Raw genomic sequence first — 21,986 nt, 5'->3', positions numbered from 1 at the left:
CTCCTGTGGTAACCAGCACACACTAACAATATATCTCGCACTGTACTTTTTACACATCTTATGCTTCTGTAGATAAACAGTGCTACGTCATCTTGGCTGTGGTAACATTGCACGTTCACTCAGGTCTTCTCCACATAGGAGATTTGCAACTGAATTATGCATTTATTGTGCTATGCATTGTTCTTCTGTTCCCCTGTCATGACATTTCAGCTGTGCTTTGATTTATTTGTGCTTCCTTTTTATTTGCCTATTTGAGGATAGCACATATTGCAATGTCATTGTGTGAGCAGCACGGAGCAAGATAACTAAGGAGAGGAATCGTCCCACCCTCGCCAGTGTGGGAGAGCAGTGATTTAGCGTCTCGCATATGGTGAGGGGGAGACCGATTTCGAGGATCATGCAGTAGATGGCATGAAGATAATGCTGGTCCGCGCTCTTGGTGCAGCACAACCAGTGGTGTGCAGTGTTTGTGACCGCAGCGCTTTGCACGGGCTTTTGACGTGCTTTGGCACGTGGCTGATAAAACTGATGCTCTAGTGTGAAACACCAGCCTACGAGAGTGTGCTGGCCCACCATGTAATCTCGGGGGCTAACTGGAGTTGTCAATGTATTTAACTGCCTGCGACAAATCATGTGTCAGGCGTGCCAGTTCGCAGAGCGTGGGGTGTGGCCTAATCATGACATTATCTGACTGCAGGGGAAGGGGAAGTTCCCCCTCCTGAGTTATCTTGCTCCGTGGCGAGCAGTATGTAGGCCAGTATTGAAGCAAGGTACAGATTCTTGCCATGCATGCAAGGGATATGGATGTGAAGAAAGCACTGTAGGCCTGAAAGCATCTTTTCTTTATGAAGGTATCATGGCTGGTTATCGTTTTCATGTCTCATCACACTGCCACCACATGTGCAAGATGTGATCGCAGTCAGCGTAGCAAGTGTTGAGGAGAAGTGCACTGTAGAGTCCATGGCGAAGCATGCCATTCATTATATGAATGGGCTAGCAGACTGAGTTCAGTTAATGTGCACAACTTTATATTTTTACATAGCATTTCCAAGGTGATATTGCCACTGTTTGATTTAGACAATACTTTGAAATATCCGAGTTTGGTATAGACAGGCTTGACTATATATTGACTTCCATCCATCAGTATCTCAATACATAAGTGCCTTTCAACATTGGACTAACAGTGTGGTGCTTAGTGTTAATGAAAAGCAGGTGATTGATATGGATATATGTATGTCTGAGGATGCTAGAAGCAGCACCTGCCAGTTTTGTGTATAAGTGTCTTGATAACAAGTCGAGACTGTTTGGTGTTGCTGTCTTAGTGAAAAATTTGTTGTACCTGTGTTCATAATCTTGTCACAAAGTCATTATGCTTTTTTTTTTTTTTTTTTTGCAGATTTGTAAGTGCGAAGACAAATGTGCATCACCAACTTGTGTCTGTTCGAACATCAGTTACCAGTGCTGGTATGATGAGGTGCAGTATTTTTCTTCTACTTCTGTTATGCCTGCATTATAGTCAACAATATTTCAGTCATTCACTTGTTGCTCATCGAACCTTGCACCTGACAAGGTATGATAACCAGAAGCAGAGTGCTGCTTCAGCAGCCCCAGAATACTGGTAAAATTACGTTACATGAAGGAAAAGGGTGCCTCAATATTTTGCTTGTGTTATGACGTTATGACCTCTCCAAACTGCTGGTGCTTTTTTGCCCCCTTTGAAACTGATACAAGAGGTTTAAAAAGAGATTTGAAATATGTTTGCTTAGTGTGTAAGCCAGGGAAAAATTTACTATGTTTTATTTGGACATATGGATTGTAACTATTAAGTGCTTACACATGTGAAGCCTTTTTTCCCCCTTTTTTTTTTCTTTTTTCTTATTTTTCTGATGTTGGAGTTTGCCTGTTCTAATGTTCAGGTATGTGTACAGTGGGAAGTTACAATGATAGTAACTGCATTGTCGCCATAATTTTAGAGATTTTCAACTTGTTATAAAAACGTGCTATTAAAATTAAATGCTAGAAAATGGCAGCAGAAATAAAAGGAGTGAGACTAGGGGTGCAGCTAGGGTGAAGATTGAAGGGTGAGTGAAAAAAAAATAAAGGTGAGGGTGGGGCGATTGTTGAAGCATTGGTCGTGTAAAATAGCAAGATTGTTTAGTGGATAGTTTCTCTTTTTTCTTGCCGTAGGATGGCTGTCTTGTTCCAGAATTCAACTTACTTGATCCCCCAATGCTGTTTGAGTGCAACAGGGCATGTCACTGTTGGAATGACTGCCGCAACCGAGTTGTCCAGAAAGGCATCACGTACGTTCTTTGCCCTGTTCCTTTTTTCTTTTTTTTTTTTTCCATTCTTCCCTTTCTTTAATAATGGGGTTATGCTTGTTTGTATGACTTCAGTTACAGGCTACTGAAGTAGCATTTCACCAGCAGTGGAATGTAGAAACAGTCATGTTTAGTGGACATTAAGAACCCCAGATTTAGGAAGTTATTCGGTAGCTTTCTGCTATGGTTTGTTTTATAGCATCATTGTAGCCTTAGGATGAAGGAAAAGAAAATAATCAGATGATTGCATGAACACTGCATGACAAGAAAAGAAATAGATTTTGAATGAAAGAATTTAAATTTTGTTTGAATGTTCGAGTAAATACCACAAACAGTAAAACATTGTTGGTTTGGATTTCACAGGACTGGGAAAAGCTTTTGAACCATCTGAATGTAGAATTATTGAATGGAGGAAGAAAATTTAATGTTTACTTCATCAGCATACTTTTGTTTAGTGAGAAATTTAGTTCTTTCTCGCATTTTGCTTTTGCATGTTGCATGAAAGTAACTTGCAACCTTGTGAATATAGCAGTGCAGTGAAAGATAAACAAAGCTGCTTGAAATATCATTGCAAGTGTTTGCCCGAAGAAAAGTTAATTCTGTGCCATAAAATAAAATATACAACAAATGGGGGAAAATAGGCCTGTGCACAGGAAGTGCACAGTTTTCTTTTCCTGTGTGATCGTGGAGTGAACCCCTGCATCATTGCTTATGTGCTGAATATAAAATTGTGCTTTATTCGCAGGACTTACAATTCACTGTTTGCTTTAGTCTCTTCTGTTTGCACTCACTGCTCCTGGCTAGTAAACACCAGTGCACCTTTGGCTGCTCATGAAGTTTTAGTATGGCTGGTGAGGCATCACTAATGAAATGTTTAAAACTGAGAAGGTGTTTTCTGCAGAGTGTTTTCGCTTTTATCTACAGGTGTCATCTTCAGCTGTTTCGGACACAAGGAAAAGGCTGGGGTGTTCGCACTTTGCAGGATATTCCCCAGGGTGCATTTGTATGCGAGTAAGTATTTAGTGTTTTTGTCAGTTTGTATTGCTTAGTGACACCTTTCTGGTTTATTTTTAGGCATTGTAAGTAGGGGTGTCCGAGTACCGAATAGTAGATTTCAAATCGAATATCAGAAAATTTATCACAAAGTTTAATGCTTGCAAATCTTGGGCAAGAAAACATGATGCTGCACATGATCAAGGGTCTCCTGGCATTGCACAACAAAAATGTAGCAAGCTATTGGAAACTTAATTACTTAAGAATCAAGATGTACAATATGGTCTACTTTTATTAAAGGGAACACCATATTAGTATGCCAGCACTGATACAGTTAAACTGTAATTGAAGGCCAGGAAAATAATTTACCAATAGAGTGTCGAATAGAATCAACTGCCATTTTCCCTCTGAAGCTAATGAATTAGCGACATTATTTTATGCAATAACAATGAGGTTCTCAGTTTAATAGTGGACCTGTCTCTTTTGGCAACCTTTTATTGCATACTAAGTTTTGCTTTCCAGTTTTCCTCCAAAATACAGAAAGGCTTTCCCATCTTTACGGCAAGTGGGCTATCGTAAGGCCAATCTGCGCGACAGACGAAAGTGCGGACCGCGCATCACGTGGCTCAATCACTACTCCGTGCATAGTCGTCGTCGGTGCTGTGCAGGTCGGCGCCGTCAGTAAAGTGCAGGCACCTTTTCCTTGTCGCGTTCAGCTTCATTTGCCGCCTGTCAAATGATAGCAGTGAGGACTGCTAAGGGAGGGGGAATTGCATGGTAGGTCTGGGTTGTTCACACACTCCCATATGATGTGACTGAGAGTGCCTGGCTGATTGCAGAATTTACATTGGGCGTTGAGTTGTGTGGGGAACAGCAGGTGCATCCTGATTAGATGAGGAAGTGCGTTGGTCTGTATTAATATCAATCTGAGTGCGGCTTCCTGGCTCATGATGAGGTTTGGGTGCGGTGTGGGGAGTGTTCTTCTTCTGAGCCTGTAGTGTTGTGTAATTTCTTGGTAGGTCGTGAGGGGTATGGGTTCCGGTGTCTCCTGGTTGGTGAGATCTCGGGCCGTGAGATGGACGTGTTCGTTGCCTCTCATGGAGGAGTTGAGGAACACATGCAGTAGGGCAGAAGCGCTCGCAGAAATCAAGTTCACGACCGCGTCAGCCAGGGCCCCGTGGCATACTTGGCACTCCGTTTGTGCTGAAAACAATGACGTCAGGCACTCACATGCGTGGCATCGAGCACGAGGGGCTCCGTGGCGCATGCGACATGTGGTACTGCATGGGTCTCTACATCGATTATACTGAATATTCAAAAAATCAAATAGTAGATATTCGTTTTGCTAATCGAATTATTCAAACGTTCACTATTCGATTAGATTCTGTGATATTTAAGTATTTGCACACCCCTAATTTTAAGGCTTCAGGGAGTCATATCATAGAAACAAGATTGTTCTAAATATGCACCTTAGACTAGATAAGTGAAGGTTGAAAATTATCCCCTTCAGACACGAATTATAATCGACTGTCGGTACAAGTGTGAAACATACATAATTTTATGCCAAGGTGCTTAAGCCTCCACTAAAAGAAAATCAAGATGGTAGAATGACTCCTTGTGCATTTAACAATGAGTCATCATAATTACAGAGTAACTGAATATTTAAATATTGTAAAGTCATTCAAGCTATGCTTCTTCATAAGGATTGAATCACCCACTCGAATTACGTGCACAAGGTATTTATTCGCCACAAGCATTTAAAGAAAGAAAAAAAATATCTTGAGGTTGCTACCGACGTGTCCCATGTCGAACGTCACGTAAAACACGGTAGTGCCTTCATCAAAGCGGTACCCTGTAATGATACATATCACTCAGAAGTAAAATGCAAGTAATATAGGTTATCAGAACGTTCAGTTCACCCTGAGCATAATGTTTGTGCTCTATTCCTTGCTACCACTGTACAGAAATCGCAAAAATAGGTCGCGTCAACAAATGTGAATGCCATGTCTGAAGGGGCTATATATGCCCTCGTGTATATATTTGTGCTTGCGTGCGTGCGTGTGCGTGTATAATCAGTTAAGTGCAGTAATAATTTATTATGAGCTGCTGTCTGTTTTTGCTCGGAAGTCTGCCGAAGACAGGCCAAAGATCAGCATTTTTGGTGACAGATAATGGGTCTTTGGTGCTCTTATGGTCCACCCGCCGGGGTGGCTCAGTCAGCTAAAGCATTGTGCTGCTGAGCACGGGGTCGCGGGATCGAATCCCGGCCCCGGCAGCCGCATTTCGATGGAGGTGAAATGCAAAAACGCCCTTGTGCTTGCGATGTAGTGCATGTTAAAGAACCCCAGGTGGTCAAAATTAGCCGGAGCCCTCCACTACGGTGTGCCTCATAATCAGAACTGGTTTTGGCACGTAAAACCCCAGAAAGAAGCATTTATGGTCCCCTAGTGCTACGAAGACAGATGCAGCCATTGGTGTAAGGCGCGTTTGTGCTGACCTGTAATGTTCTAATGATCCGGCAAAGGCCAGTTTCATCAAAATAACAAAAGCTTTGGCCTATAGAAATGTATATATACAGTGTAGACCGCTTATAACGTATGTCGCCGGAGTCGCAAATATCCGCACTATAAGCGGTACCGCACTATATCCAAAGCAACAATTTTCAAGGCCCGCACATATGCAAAACATGTGCACCGAGCCGCCACGCATATGCGACAGTCGCGGAATGCGGCTAGAACGTTTGCATTCAATTTACAGTCGAATCTTGTTAATTCGAACCAAATCATGCGGCGGCGCTTCCGACTGGCATCGCTCTGGCACCGCCATAGAGTAAAAGCTTAGGGGAGACCCCTCAATGTCGCGCGTGAACACAAAAAAAAAATGGAAAAAAAAAACGCAGCGGACATTTCACCCTCTCTCAAATGGCAAGGTCGCCGATTCTGCGTTGCGCCGGAACATGCCTGTACGTGCCGACGTCTCAGCCATGCTACCGTAGCCATGCGTAGAAAACAGCAGTGCATCCTTCTTTCTCCTTTATGCTTCCTCTACTTTCTAGTCGCGTGTTGACCTTGCACGCTGCGGCTGTGGCGCAGCGGGAAGCAGCGGCGCTGTCCCAGGCCAGCCAACGAAACTACCCATGCCGGCAAATGCCCGCTTCCTGATAACGGCAGAAAACGAAACTTCGGGGAGCTGGCACAGCCGTGGCGGCGCCTGCACAGCAGCGGGCGCGCACGGTGACAGTCGAAAGTGAGGGAGCTACGAGGGAGGGCGAGGGGAGCCACCGAAGCGGCGGAGTTGCCGAGGCGAAATCCGCTTCCCTGCCGCCGTCCTCCCTCACATTCCACGGTCTCCGTGTGCGCCCTTCGCCGTGCCGTGCCGGCGCCGCCCGCTCGCTTGCTGAAGTTTCGTTTACTGCCGTTATCCTGAAGTGAGCGTTGGCCGTTTCGGGGCCCTCGCTCGCTATGCGCGCTGTGATATTTCACGACTCGCACTCAAGATTCTGGTTACAGCCTCACTGGCTGTTCGTTCGCGCCACGTGCCCTTCTCCTCCACTTCGTCGCTTTCTTCCTCAAGCACTCCTTGGGGCGCCCGTTTGAGGGGAGCGTTCGCCGTCTCCGCTGACTTCCGTACTCCCAGGCAGCCGCACTGTAACCGGTATTACGTTTCCCACAACTGCACTATAAGCGATACGTGTATACATGGAGTGCTATGGGAAAATTAACGGGAGCCTGAAAAGACCGCACTATATCCGGTCCTGCACTATAAGCGGTTACGTTATAAGTGGTCTATACTGTACTAGTATATATGTTGGCTGGGACCTTTGGGCTGGGATCGAATTAACCAAGGAATTGAACTAACTGGAGTCAAATTAACGGAAGTCTACTACATACATATTCTCAGCTGTGTCTGGAGGTAGTAGAGAAATGGTAATTGGAAGTTACAAAGGTGTTGACGAAACTTCTAGTTCCATTTTGGGCTGTGTGTTAAAAGAGCTTTCTTAATTTATTTATTTATTTCATTTCCATTGTTTGAAAACATTTTGGTAACTTCAAATGGGGGCTTTAGATTGTAAAATGATGCGTGGTGCCTCTACAGATCTTTAGGACATCACTGTAAGACATCCCTGTGCAGTGCTCCCACTCCACCACCAAATGCGCCAAAATACGCCATACGAGATTTCCTGCGCCATCCTGATAAAAATACATGATTTTGCACCGAAGTGCGCCAAAATTAGCGACTGCGCATTACATCTGTGGCCGCAGGGGTCCGCAGATGTGCGTAGTGCGCATGGCTAAAGCGGCTTCATAAATCGAACTTCACTTTATCTATATGTCGGCTACCAATAGTTCGGGCTCGACGGGGACTCCCTAAAGGTCCAAATAATCGGGAGTCGGAAATATCCAAATTCGCCAGAAGACAATTGACTTTATTCCGCGAGTGGCAAAAAAAGTGCCCTATTCTCGGATGACCACTTTTGGGGATATGTTCACTTTCGCAGGATTTCGCGTCACTAGCGTCAGACGTGTCAGTGTCTACGAGCGCCGGCATTCTTGGTACTGTGCCAGGAACGCTATTATGGGGACTGAGGTTAGGTCCACTATAACAATGCGTGAGTCGGCGAGCGAAAGAATTAGGAACTGTTCAGGCCGATGGCAGGAGCAGAGGAGATTATATTTTATTATTCTTCTTCTAGCCTTGCAGCACGCAGCATGAGGAACGAGGCACATGCGCATGCCCATGTACCTGAGCGCGCCATAAATAAAAGGCGGCTGATTATGATGTCGATGGCCGCTAGAGCTATCATCCGTCGACGTATCTAGTGCTAGTCACGCGAAATGTTGCGAAGGTGAAAGCATCCCTGAAAGCGATCGTCCAAAAATAAAGTCGAAGTTTGTCAATGCGTTCCTGCACGCACATACGCTTGCCTACTATCTGGTCAGTCCGTATCTCTACCATTGTTATGCTGTCGCCACAGGTAGACGGAAGTACAATGCACCGAATCTTCAATCTTTGGCAACGCGACCGCGATTTTGTAGCAATGCCTTTTCTGCTGCCACTCCTTGCGCTTCATCAGTAGTATAAGAGCGGCGCTCGGCATGCATTATATATGCTACCAAAGGTAGCATATACAGTAACTCTAATGCCAGTGACGTATCAGTGCCAAAATATCGCTGTTTCTGTTCAACTCGGCGGTCAAATTAGCTCGCAGTCGTGCAGGCGGAGTCTGAATTATATAGAATAGCGTACCTTAAGGTGTCCGAAATTTCGTTTGTACTTATACGTTCAATTTATGTGCCAGTGATGATGCCTCGAAGTAGTCCGAATAATCGAGCTTGTTTGAATTGCTGGTGTCCAAATAATCGGTCTGCGCCAGTTGTGAATCGGCGAGCTGCTGAACGGAGGCTTCATCTTTACGAGGAAAAACAGACCGATGAAATGTGCCTGGTGTCGTCCAAAGCAATGACTGAGTGTTGCGAGGGGCTCATCAAGGCTGGCTTCGCTCAGCATTGATGACATTGAGTCTGGCCAGGTGTTTCTGACTAATGCTAGAGCCTTGGTGAAAACATGGCAAAGTGGCAGCTGTGAATGAAAAATTCAGAGAATGTAAAAGGCATTGTCTGAGCAACTTCACTCAATTTGAAGTAAACTAATTACAGCTCACTGTGTGAACAGGTTTGTTGTCTTCATTTAAATTAAAGGGAGACTCATGTATTTAGAGGCAGAGCAACATTGTTTTACAGCAAGCAAATACTTTCTGGATTAACGCTTGTCAATTTTAAGTGTTCGAAATAGAATGTGTCCAGCAGTTGGCATTGATTAGCTCCAAAGTGCTCCGAAATCTGTATTTGGGTGCTTCGAACTGCTCCAAAATTATGATTTTACTGCTCCAAAAATTGCTCCAAATCTCGGTTAGTCAGTGGCACCACTGCATCCCTATGGCAAAACACTGAAGATACTTAACATCGCACCAAGGATGTTTCACTGCCTATCATTACAGGTACATTGGAGAGATGCTCTCCGATTCAGAGGCAGATAAGCGAGAAGATGACTCATACCTGTTTGACTTGGAAAATCGGGTAAGCCTTTTCTGTTCTATTGTCATATGTGCTAAGCGCACTGCAGCATTTCTTTAAGCTTAGTAAAAGCTTCTTTGAGTGTATAGAAAGCTTTTCTTTTCTTTTCTTTTTTGAAAACTGAAAGCATACTGGAATGAGTGCGATGCCTTTCTATGAAATAATCCCGCAGAAATTTTGAAAGGACCTCGTAATAATGGACAGATAAAGAATGCAGTAAAGGCCCCACTATACTATGATGGGTAATTTTAGGACAGTAAGAAAAGTTTTTTTTCCATATTTATGTATCACAAACATTTACCACACTTCGATATTTTTTAGGGAGCTGCACTGCCTGCCCATTCACTCTCACTTTCCTCAAATGATGCATGGCTGCAGATTTCCACCCTTATGTGTGCCGTCCAGACCATCCGATGCACAAGGGTGCTGGCCTAATGAGAAAGCGGGATGGTTCATAAAATGAGTAATCCAGTCCCTACTGGCTGTAGGTGTGCTTTGTAATGTTGTGATGTTCTAAACGAATGAGCGCAAAAAAAAGAGTGCTAAATAACATGGAAGTAATGTATGTGTTCCATCCCGTAAGTACAGTAGAACCTGTTTCGTACGATTTCCCGGTGCCAACGTTTTCGATTGAGAACACAAAGAAAAATTACCCAATACAGTTATGGTTCTTTTTTACTGGTTAATACGTTCCTGGAATACACAATCTTTCGGAATCAATCAGTACATCGCCAAACTGTGATCATATGATACATTTTCCGGCTGCCAAATCCCATGTGAACAAAAATGTCACAGTTTTGCCCGAAAAGTGAGGATTCGATTGTCATAGCAAATTAGACAGCTATACAAAGTAAGGATAGTAGTTTTATCAGCCGTATAAAATTGTAAACATTTGCTTACTAACTAAATTAACAAGCATGGTGTCACACGTGCATAAGCAAACATAAAGACATCTCACTCGATGACCGCGCACACTCGCTGTCAAAATGCTGGTGTGAAGAAGTGCAACAGCAGCAGCACGCGAATTGACCTTCGTGCTGCCCCTCGCTTCAACGCGAACTAAGTGGCGCGAACACAGTGCACACGAAGCTATCAGCATTTGGCACACTCTGTCATCATCACAGATCGCTTTCAGGATAGGGCCCGTGCGGCTGTGCCATACGCAGCCGCCGTCGCAGTAGCAACCCCCCCTCGGTACCTTGCTTGCGATTAGTACCTTGCACGAGTATGTCACCTTGTGCTGCAACAATTTGCGCAACACTTCGCATTACGTAGATGTCAACTACAGTCGAGTCTGCCAAATTTTTTAGTGACTTTGAATCATACCTTTTCCTGGTTGGTACATTTTTTCTCACATTTTTTTCCCCAATATACAAGAATGAGGTTCTACTGTATTCAAAAAACGTTCAATGTTGCTTGCTTGCGATGAACAAAAGGAAGGCGTGAGTGGCTGTGGGTGAAGATTGATGTGGGTGACATTATTCCATCGTGTATATAGCATTTTTATACAGTAAAAGCTCGTTAATTCGACCCTCGTTAATTCGGAAAATCGGTTAGTTCGGACATGTCCTTTGGTCCCGGCAGGCATTTGCAATATTTAATGCAATGAAACTCTCGTTAATTCGGACGTATTTGGCCGCGCCGCACATCGGTTAATTCGGACGACTCTCGGTGCTCGGCGAGCGCGGAGCGCCGCAAATGTGCGACGCAAACGAGCCATAACTAGAGTGTACTCTACCATAACGGCGTTAGCGTCCACCGAAACGAAGCGACGGAGTTCGCATCGCCATAGCCATCCGTGGAAATCGTACGGGAATGACAGCAACGCCAGAACGCTTCGTGCCTATTTGAGCCTTTAAAGCTTTTATTCTTGCGTTTGCCGGCGCGCATAGCACCGCGTTGGCCGCGTGCCTTCAAAACTGTGTAGTCGCAGTTGGTTCTTTATTCTATGGTCGCCATCCGTCATCGCGTTGATAGTGGCTGCGGTTTCATCCGCAGCGGTTGCGGCAAAAAGTAGTTTCGTTTTCACTCAGTGTCCGTGCCGTCAGGGAATGGAATACGAACTCCTTGAAAAGAAAAAAAAAAAAGAAAAGAAATTCGAGCCATTTCACGCCGCCGCGCGTAAAGCCCCTGTATATTGACCCTTTTCGCGGAGCAGTTTGTTTTAGAGAAACGAGATGGCGCGCACGGCGGTGCGCCATACCTCTCCTCAGCGATCGCGCACGAATACGAAACCAGTACCGCTTCTCTGCGATCAGCTGTCGGAAATGCAACTGAGTTTTCGCTAACACACTGTGCTCCAATCATGCTAGATTGAATCATGTGGATTGAAGACGTGTGCAGTAGTTGGCTGCAAAAATAGTGACTGGCATGTTAAGGAATAGAATGAATCTATGTGGCCAAGTTCGCGGACTGCTACTGCAACTTTCCGAACGTGTTACCAGCACTTCCTAATGTACGGCTTTCCTCAAGGATACAGAAATTTGCTCATACGCCAGCCTTGTATCACTAACCGTCAAAAAAAGGGCTTCATCCCGAGAACGTCGGCAAGAGTGAGTACCACTCGTTAAATAATGACAAAGGGAGTAGCGCCGCTTCCTGTCATAGTAAGTTTTGCGCATGTTATCTATGCACATCTGTCCCAAATGGCAGGAAAACTTACGCCCACTCGCCGACGTATCAAGAATAAGTGAATGGGCGCACACTTGGAATATATGCGCACTACATACGCACAATAAATGACCGACTACACCGATGGAGCACGAATGGTCGAAGCTGAATGTTTCGTGATGGTCCACAAGAGTAAGCGAGTTACTAGCTGTAATATATATTTGCTACAAGGTATTACAATGTACAAAACAGCTACGTTTCAAGCCTTCTGCGCAGCAAGAACAAATCAATCGGAACTGAGCACACCCGCGAGCGATTAGGCAGAAAATAATCAGATAGTGGCCGCACCGAGGAACTTCACCGAGTCAGAAACTGACAAGCCACTGCTTCAAAATATTTGCCGAATAAAGAACAAAGAGCAAAACACACTAATCCTGACTGAATTCATGAGCGGAATGTTTGGATAGCTTGGAATACATATTTAGCCCGGCTTTTAGAACAAGCACCATATACGCTGCATGCGCCGTTTGGACATAGCTTAATCAGCCCCGAAAGTGCTTTTGCATGTTCTCTGAACCTGTGATCAAAGCTTCGTGTCGTCCACCTAGTCACCGTCTACGATATCTCCGAAAACAGAGGTTTTCTAAGCCGCGCCGGCGTCATACACTTCCATTGTAAGCAATGAGGCAACGGAGGCAGTTGAGGCAAGCAATGGACGCGTCACCACGTGATCAAACATGGCAGCGCCCATGGGATCGCCACGAAATGGTCAATAGCCGCGCGTTGTTTTCCATCCTTCTCCGCATCGCCAGCCTCGCACGCCTCTGTCCCGTTGCCCTTCCGCCCCTCCGAACACGAATGGTCCGCGCCCATAGCTCCACCCTCCGAAACATGAATGGACCGCGCCATAGCGTCCACCGAAACGAAGCGATGGAGTTCGGATCGCTGTGGTCATCACTAAAAATCGTACTGGAATGACAACAACGCCGAAAGGCTTCGTGCCTATTTGTTCCTATTCGTGCCTAGCTTGCGTTTATCGCCGCACACAGCACCGCGTTGGCCGCGTGCCTTCATGACTGCGTAGTCACCAACCATGATCGTCTTGATAGCGGCCGCGATTCCGTCCGCTGCGGTTGTGGCAAACAGTAGTTTCGTTTTGACTCGGTACGCACGTCGGCCGCGTGCCTTCATAACTCGGTAGTCACTATGCATGATCGCGTCGATATTGACAGCGGTTTCGTACGCAATTGCAGCAAACGGTAGTTTCGGTTTGACTCTGCGTGCGTCGGCCGCGCGCCTTCAGAACCGCAAGGTCGCCGTGCATGATCAAGTTGACAGCGGCCGCGGTTGCGGTAAGCAATAGTTTCGTTTTTACTCAGTGCAAAGCTGTCGAGGATGAAGAGAGAGAGAGAGATTGCGGTTGTGAAGAGGAAGAGGCGCACCGTCTACATCGCGATGGGCGGCGACCCGGCGACATTGGCGAAAAAAATAAACGGGATGTGCGTGCGCCGCGGCCGCGATGTGAAGGAAGTCGCGAAACCTTCGCCGCTGCGAGCTCGAATCAGTCGCGAGATGACGAGAATTGCAGCTTCCGCATTGCGTTTATGCAAAAGAGAAACAGAATTTGCTGATTCATACTGCAAATAAGAGCGTGTTGACGTAGTAAGCATTTGTTTATTCTTTTCTTGATACCCTCGATAATTCGACATTCGGTTAATTCGGGACATTTTTTTTCGGTCCCGTGAAATCCGAATTAACGAGCTTTTACTGTATGCACAACATTGTGCAAACTGTGGGCAGTGTCCACCTATACGATGTTGTTCGTATGTCATTATCACCAACTCTTTCTGAATAGCGATTTTCATTGCGTTTTGCTCGACGTTCACTGCTAGATGCAGAGATTGTAGGTACAGGCTGCCAAGTATTTTTCAATTTCTGGGAAAGCTTCTTTTTGGGACGTTGGAAATGTCTCTTTCCGCTTCACACAAAAGCCATTTCTTTGTCATCGCTGATCCCGACTGCTCCCTTCATGGTAGTTTCGGCAGCCTAAATTGCTCTCTGCTTGCTGCTTCTGTTGAGCTGCAGCTCAGCAACAGGGAAACGGGGCGATGGTCAGTGTGGTCACTGGCATGATATGCGGTTTGCAGGCCTCGGAAAATGTTTCAGCAAGGTGGGCACGGGCATTCATCATTTTGATATTCCGCTTCCATTGCAGCTCCTGGTGATGATTGCGAAAGATGCATGTTGCTTTGCACCAAGCTTCAACACCGAAACCATGATTAGGTGCACGGGATAATGTAAAAAGTGTTGGCGCCCGAATATAATACAAGACTTAGATTATGCACATCAAATTTTGCACAAAAACTTGTATTTTGTGCGGGTTTTTACATTGCTTTGCCCATTCTTCCTTTACACAATGTCTTCTCTTAGATAGCAATGCTCTGCCAATTGCTCTTTTTACAGTGAAGCTGTTTAAGGGAATGTGGCAGCATGCTCAGTATCAATCAGCAACTAACTGTGTCGGATTCCCAAATTTTTGCTTTGAAATGTAATTACAGTTAAACCTGGATATAACGAAATTGACAAATTCCCGAAAAACTTCGTTATAAAGAGGATTTCGTTATATGCATGTTCAGCACGAAAATTCGAAAAATAAACGTTTACCGTATTTACTCGATTCTAACGCGCCTTCAATTGTAACGCGCACCCGTTTTCCCTTTTCGTCGAAGAACTCATCCTCGGAATGTCACACCAGGTACCGGATCCGTGGACGCGTGTCGTTTCGCACAAGTGCGAGGCATCGAAAACGAAGAGCGAGCGTCATGATGGCGTCGTATAGTGTTACAGTAGAACCTCGCTGTTACGTTCCCGGGGGCTGCGTTTTCCCGGCTGTTACGTCGCTTTCGACCGGTCCCGGCACAGCTCCCTTAGAACTCAATGCATTGGTAACCCCGCTGTTGCGTCGCAACTGTGGGACCGTTCCCGCATCATACGTTGCGAACTACCGGCCCGAGCGGCCATTTTGACTTTTCATGTCGCTTGGCTTGGTGGCTTGACGATGGCATTGGCCGCCCAAAGTGCCGGGGGCGACAACTATAACATATTTTCGGTTTCCGCCAGCAAAAGTATGGCCCTTGAGATCCGTATTTGCTATATAAAGATGGTGTCCATGACGCGTTGTGGCCTTAAAATTGGTTTTGGCTCATAGATATTCCGTATATAAGGGTACGGCCACGATAGTGGCAAAAAACGCGCGCGTCATGCAGCGAGCGGCGAGGATGTCCTACACCCCTCCCACCACAAACGCGCTCGAGCTATCCTGGCGCTGGACCTTACCAAAGCATTCGACAATGTACACCACACCGCCATTTTGGACGCTCTCTCCTCCCTTCATGTCGGACCCCGTGTCCATGCTTACGTGACCGCTTTCCTCGCCCACCGCACAGCCGAGATCTCGTACGGCCCACTTTCTTCTCCTTCTTTCTCCCTTGGCAACAAGGGTACTCCCCAAGGCTCTGTCTTGTCCCCTCTTCTATTTAACGTCACCCTCTTCCCGCTGGCACGTGCACTACGCACTATCCCAGCTCTGTCTCATGCTTTCTACGCCGATGACATCACCCTATGGGTGACCACCGGCAATCTTGGCGACATGGAGACCACTCTCCAGGCGGGCGTGGACGCGGTGGCGACTCACGCCCGGTCTGTCGGGTTGAGCTGCTCCCCGGCCAAATCGGAGCTTTTGCTCTTTCTGCCTCGGGGGATGGCCCCCCTGTCGCCTTCTCCACTCACAGTCTCCCTTGACGGCACACCCATTCCCCTCGTCTCTACTCTCCGCATTCTCGGACTCTTTCTTCAGTCCAATGGCAAGCACACCACCCTCATCACTCGACTCACAAACACTGTACACCAGACCATCCGCCTAATACGCCGCATTGCCAACCGTCACCACGGCATGCGCGAACACGACCTCCGCCGCCTAGTCCAGGCCTTCATTCTCAGCCGCTTCATCTATTCTCTTCCGTATATTTTCCTTTCACGCACCGAGGAAGACAAAGTCAACAGCCTCATTCGTCAGGCATATAAGTCGGCCCTGTCTCTTCCCACATCTACTTCAACGGCTCGGTTACTGTCGATGGGCGTCCACAACTCCCTTACAGAGCTGACGGAGGCCCATCGCACGGCCCAGCTCCTCCGTCTCTCCCGCACTCGGCCTGGTCGCGCACTTCTCTCAACCCTTAAACTCTCCCCTCTTACCCCTCTTCCCACCTCACTGCCCATCCCTTCCCACGTCTACTCCCTGCTAACCGTTAATCCCCTCCCTAAGAATATGCACCCTGAACACCACCCGACCCGTAGAGCAGCGCGAGCCTCCGCGCTCAGGCGTCAGTACGAACGGCAACCCGACGTGGCTTACGTGGATGCCGCCCCGTACCGCCACTACCCAGCCCATGCCCTTGCAGTCACTGACAACTCTTTTCGACCCACTCTTACTGCCTCAGTATACACTTCGACCTCGGTCGAGGCCGAAGAGGCAGCTATTGCCCTTGCCATCACGCAAACCTCCGCGGAATACATTTCCAGTGATTCCAAGCCTGCAGTCTACAACTACGCGGTTGGACGGGTGGCATCCCCGGCCTCCGGTATCTTGCGTTCCGACACTGTTCCCTCTCGCCCAATCCAAATCATCTGGGTGCCCGCTCACGCGGCCCATCCTGGCAACGAGGCGGCCAATTCCATCGCTCGCGATTCGACTGACCGAGCAAGCCCGCCCCCGCCGGGAATGGATACGCGCGATGCGCTCCTCACGTACCACGATATCACCTTGCACTACCGCCTATCTCGTCTCACCTTCCCCCCACCGCACAAATCCCTTTCCCAGCACCACCAACACTTGTGGCGCCACCTTCAGGCCCACACCTTTCTTACTCCTGCACGTCTTGCCCTCTTCCACCCCGGGACGTACTCGCCGGCCTGCCGCTTATGTGACAGCTCCCGCGCCGATTACGATCACATCTTATTATTGCGATAGCAATTATATGGACACTTGAACCGGATTTCTGCCGTCGGCGTCGCCGTCGTCGTCGCCGTGGTCGTCGCCGTCGCCGTGAGGTTCTATAGATAAAATCTTCGCCGCGCGCCGTATGCCCGAGAGGAAGCGTGCGGGGACGCGCGCTATCACGGAGAGCGAGCGCACTCAATCTCCCACGCGCAAGCAAGGAAGCAGGAAGCCAGCGCCGGAGGGAGCAAGGCGGGGGGGGGGGGGGGGGGGGGGGGGCGCACTTCTCTGCCAACAACCGCGCTCGTCGCTCGCTCGCACCGTCTCTTATCTCCACACGGCTCTGACCTTTAAGTGCATTCGCCGCTCAGTTTCCGTTGAAGCGATAGACCGCACGTACCTTCGCCCGCTGCGGCGTATGCTTGCTGCCAGCGTTTTGACAGTCGTTGTCTGCTGTCATTCAGTGTGATCTCTTCGTGTTTGTGCGCGCTCACACCACGCTTGTTCATTCAGTTCGTAATAGTCGGGCCACATTTTCCAACGCACGCTACACACGCAATGCTGCCCGGATCGGCAGTGCAGCGCTACAGGTGTGTCCCTTCGCACGCGCGCTGCCCACGGGTAGCGCTTCTCATCAACACCACCGTTTCACACGCGCCTTCTCGTGGTCATTGAGTCTCTCTTCATGTCGGTCTACTTACGCCGCAGCACACCTGCTTACTTAATCAGCTCATGTTTACTACAATTCATATTGCTACCAAAGCCGCTCACCTTACTTCGTATGACATTGCTGTGTTGCTATCGCATTCATTGCTTCGCCCTTAGGGCGAAACTGTGACATTTTCTCCTGCCCGGCACACTTGCCCCCTGCCTCTTGGCACCTAACCAGTCCGCAGCAGTGGGAGGCTGCTTTGTCCAGCACCGAGCCGGATCTCCAACTCCGGCTGGTGACCTGGGCAGAGGACGTCGCGACTAGGCACGGCCTGGACGCCACAACCGGCAGCCTGAAGGCCGCCCACAACGCTGCTTTTTAATTTTCATTACTTCGGGCCTTCTCAATAAAAGTTTTTTCCACCACCACCACCACCAGCGGCAAGTTGCCGCGCGTCAGCGCCTTGCCGCGAGGCCTCCGTGGCACGCGCGTCTCGCCGCGCGGCAGCGCGATAAGATCTCCCGCGCTCTCCGAACGGGCGAGCAACACCGCGGGCGCTCGTTGTTTCATGCGAGAGTCGACGATCGTCGATTGAAAACCCGGCGCGGACCGGCGGCGTTCCGGTTGTGATGGCTCCGTGACGTCACCCTCGTCGCTCTTGATTGGTTCTTCATCTCGCGGCACGCGGCATTTGCCGCAGAAATCGAACCCATTTCGCGCGGCACGCCGCAAGACCCCCGATTCCTGCCGCTTTTGCCGCCATGACGCGTTGCCGCGCGTTTCTGACGCGCGTTTTTGCTGCGTGTTTTTGCCGCTAGTCCAAGGGCGATAACGCAGTCGCCGCGCGCCGTATGCTGTATGTGCGAGTGAAAACGTGCGAGGGGAGCCGACGACCGCGTCTAAATCTCGCGCGCGCAAGAAAAGCAGGGAGGAAGCGCGCCTTCTTCCGTTGCGCTCGAGGCACAGGGGAGGGGGGGGGGGGGGGGGGTTAGCGGGGCGGCGCGCGGTCGCGCAGGCCGTATCTTGAAAGCGATCTGCGTTGGGGCAGAGTCTAGCAGTGTAGGTGCGTCGGCGGCTCGTAGCTTTCTGCGTGCTGTGTGTTCTCGGCGCTCAGTTTGCGTTGAAGCGATAGACAACAGCACGAAGGTCACTTCGCTCGCTTCTCCAGCGGCGGCGCTTCCACACGCCGCCAGCGTTTGACAGCGCGTGTCCGCGCTCATCGAGTCTGATGTGCCACAGCGTGTACCAGCGCGTCGGGAACAACAGCTGGAAAAGGAGAGAGTGCCGGCTTGGCGGGCTAGGCCAGCTGCAGCAAGCGGCAGGATCAGATTTGAATTAAGGGAGGGGGAAAGGTCACGCCCGCGGCGGCAAGATCGCCGGGTCGAGGGATGCAGGGCCGCCTCGCACACGCACGCACACGTGCGCTCGCTTCGCATTCCATCGCGGCGGAGAAGGTGCTTCCGGTTGCTGCTCGCGCAAAAATGACAAAATTTGGGGCGAAATCTCTAGGTGGTCGGAGGGGAAAATTCGTTATATCGAGGGGGGTCTCCCGCTGCCACTTCGTTACGTAGAGGTCTCAAATACATGTACTTCTATGGAGTAACGGCGGGGAATCGAAAAACTTTGTTATATCCAGGAATTCGTTATATGGAGGTTCGTTATAAGCAGGTTTAACTGTATCAATGATTATAACATGAAAGTTACCTTGCGTACTCCTGACACGAATAGCCATCTTTTTTGTGATTTTGTTTTTGCCAGTAATCCGTAATTTTTGTTCTTCACGTGTTCTACTGGCTCCATGTGGAAGTCAGCCACGAGTTTGTACGACTGTGGTGGTAAACAGAGGCAAGCAACGCAACCTACGTGGTAGCCCCGAAGCAGCCATGCGACCAAGGCGTCAGTGAGAGTGCACAGTCGTCGTCGGTGATGAATTTTCACTAAGAACAGCCATCAAATAGATCATTAGTACTTTCGAAGTGTGTGAGAACTTTCTTGTACAGCTTTGCCGTCTTTGATGTATCAGTTGCTCAGATTGGCATACACCCGTGAAGTATTTCTTGCTTTTTCTTTTGGTGGTGCTATTATGACACCTTTGAAGATTGGCATCCGACAAAGGTTCCGGCGATGAAAGAGTGGCGACAGGATGGGTGGGATGCATTAACACCTGTTAGCAACCACCCAAACAGTTCGAATATTGGAGAAATATGCACGTGCACATGTGTGCTCACGGGAGTAACTCATAGTCATGAACAGTTGCTCAATGGCTTGCGTCTTGTGGCTCCATGAGGTCATATACAAAGAGGGGACATAATAGAGAGGACCTCAAAAGCCATGGAGCTATCTTCTGCACAAGATTGCGGGCTCCCTGCTGCTGTATGTAGTAGAATAATATTTGGCTTGCATGTTTATGGCAGCATGGTCTTCAGATTGTGAAAGTTTTCTTACGATGCGCAAAAAGCGTTGCAGTGCCCCTTTATAGTATTTGGCCATGAAGGGAACCAACTTGGTTTTCAGAGAAGCGAGCTTTATCGTTGAGAAATTCATCCTTATTTAGGAAATGAGCTCAGAAGTGCTTCGAAACTTGAGTAGTAGTTCTTCCATTTACTTAGCTAAGGTAATTTCGAACTACTTTGTTATACATAACCCAGGGCTGTAAATTCTGAGAAGAGCACTCCTGAAGGTGCTAGTATATGCATTGTTAAAATTACCTTGCTTACCGAATTGGTTGGTGAATTGTGTTGTTACAATTAAGCCTCATAATATAAAGAAATGGGTTGTACAGTTAAACGTCGTTAAAATGTACCCATTCAGAACACACGACAGTTTAAAAATTGTGGCAGAGCCCATCTCACGACAACTGTTGCCGGAATGCGTTAGCATTGAATCAATATAGTGATACAATGTATTGCCACTGTCGAAACAAGTTATGTATGAGGTGTGTACTGCAGCGGGATTCCTCTTTTGCACTGCCATAAGAACACTTAGCACTATCTAGCGCTGCCGGCACGAAGCCTGCACATGGCCTCCAAAATGCATGGTGCACCGGTGCTTGCAAACGCTGAGAAACACGTCATGCGGCAACTGGGCTCCTCTCTCGCGCTTCTTTCCGGACACAGTGCGCCATGTAATGGCACTGTCGAGAAGTCCACGCGTGGCCTCCAAGATGAGAAGTGTGGTGCGCCAGTGCCTACGAATGCTGTGAATTGTTCCCTCGCTTGCCCCACAGTCAGTGGCGCATCCACAGTGACCCAAGTTGGCAAGAGGTTCATTGAAGAGCGCCACATACCCAGTGCATTCATGGCGCAGCTCGCTAAAGCGTTGGTGTGAAAGACATTCATTAAAAAGCGGTACATACTCTGCATTTGTGGCGCAGCCTGTTAAAGTGTCAGGTTGCTGTCCTTAAGGAACCCTTGTGACGTGGGTTCGATGCTGCTCAGAATCGGGCAAACTTAAGGGATCCTTTTCCTTATTGTAGAGCGGCACATTCCCAGTGGCACATACCTACTTACCTAAGTTGGCATCAAAGAGATTAATTGAAGAGTGGCACACACCTACTGGCACATACCCAGTGACCCAAGTTGTCATCAAAACGGTTCATTGAAGATCAGCACAAACTCAGTGGCACATATACAGTGCTCCAAGTTGGCGTCAGAGTTTGTTAGAACAGCGCTACCTACCCAGTCCCGCGCCTTCAGTGACCCATGTCGGCGTTAAAGAGGTTCATTGAAAAGCGGCACGTATGTACACATTGCCACCTACTCAGTGACCGAAGTTGTTCCGATGGTTGGTTTTGAACCCTGTTATCTCGCCGCAGCTGCCCGATGTGTTCCACTCATTCCACCACTGACTAGCCAGTGACCCAGGTGGGGGGGAAAACTGTTAGCTACAAGCATACATAGATGGATACATAGATAGATACACAGATAACCCCCCCCCCCCCCCCCCCCCCCCGGAAAGTGCATGAAGTACCCTAAGAATTTTAACGCATTAAAGTATAGAAGCTAATGAATATAGCAATGTAGTAATTGTAACTCTCCTTTAAATTCCCGTTGAAACGTAGGCATTTAAAATGTCATTTTAGCGAAGCAAGAAATGTATTTTAAATAAACAAACCTTGTTAGTTCAGAATGAAGGTTTACTGATCATTCTGCGCCAATTGGGCCTAAAATTTGGCAGTACGCAATTTAACTTGTAACTCATCTGATTCAGCTGTTAAAAACTCCTGCAAGCGCTTGGTTACCTGGCAATGCGCTAAACCGGCCACACTGCCAAGTCTGCGGCCACGCATGCACTCTACCGCTGCCACCTCGCAGTGCATTCTACCAACGCCACTGATTCCC

The 21,986-nt window shown here is 48.1% G+C and overlaps 1 protein-coding gene across 1 annotated transcript in view; it reads left to right on the top strand.

Annotated features, from left to right (window-relative positions):
- LOC119433159 (histone-lysine N-methyltransferase EHMT1-like) overlaps positions 1 to 21,986 on the top strand; it is a 135,626-nt gene that overhangs the window by 101,984 nt on the left and 11,656 nt on the right. The window contains exons 18-21 of the mRNA XM_037700298.2: positions 1,397 to 1,474; positions 2,188 to 2,303; positions 3,246 to 3,332; positions 9,313 to 9,391. Of these exons, the coding sequence (XP_037556226.1) occupies positions 1,397 to 1,474; positions 2,188 to 2,303; positions 3,246 to 3,332; positions 9,313 to 9,391 (360 nt within the window). The remainder of the gene's footprint in view (positions 1 to 1,396; positions 1,475 to 2,187; positions 2,304 to 3,245; positions 3,333 to 9,312; positions 9,392 to 21,986) is intronic.

The sequence above is a fragment of the Dermacentor silvarum genome, chromosome 1 (genome assembly GCF_013339745.2).
Source record: "Dermacentor silvarum isolate Dsil-2018 chromosome 1, BIME_Dsil_1.4, whole genome shotgun sequence".
In the NCBI taxonomy this organism is placed as follows: Eukaryota; Metazoa; Arthropoda; class Arachnida; order Ixodida; family Ixodidae; genus Dermacentor; species Dermacentor silvarum.
Note: the sequence above shows the minus strand (reverse complement) of the source record. Positions and strands in the feature narration are given on the sequence as shown.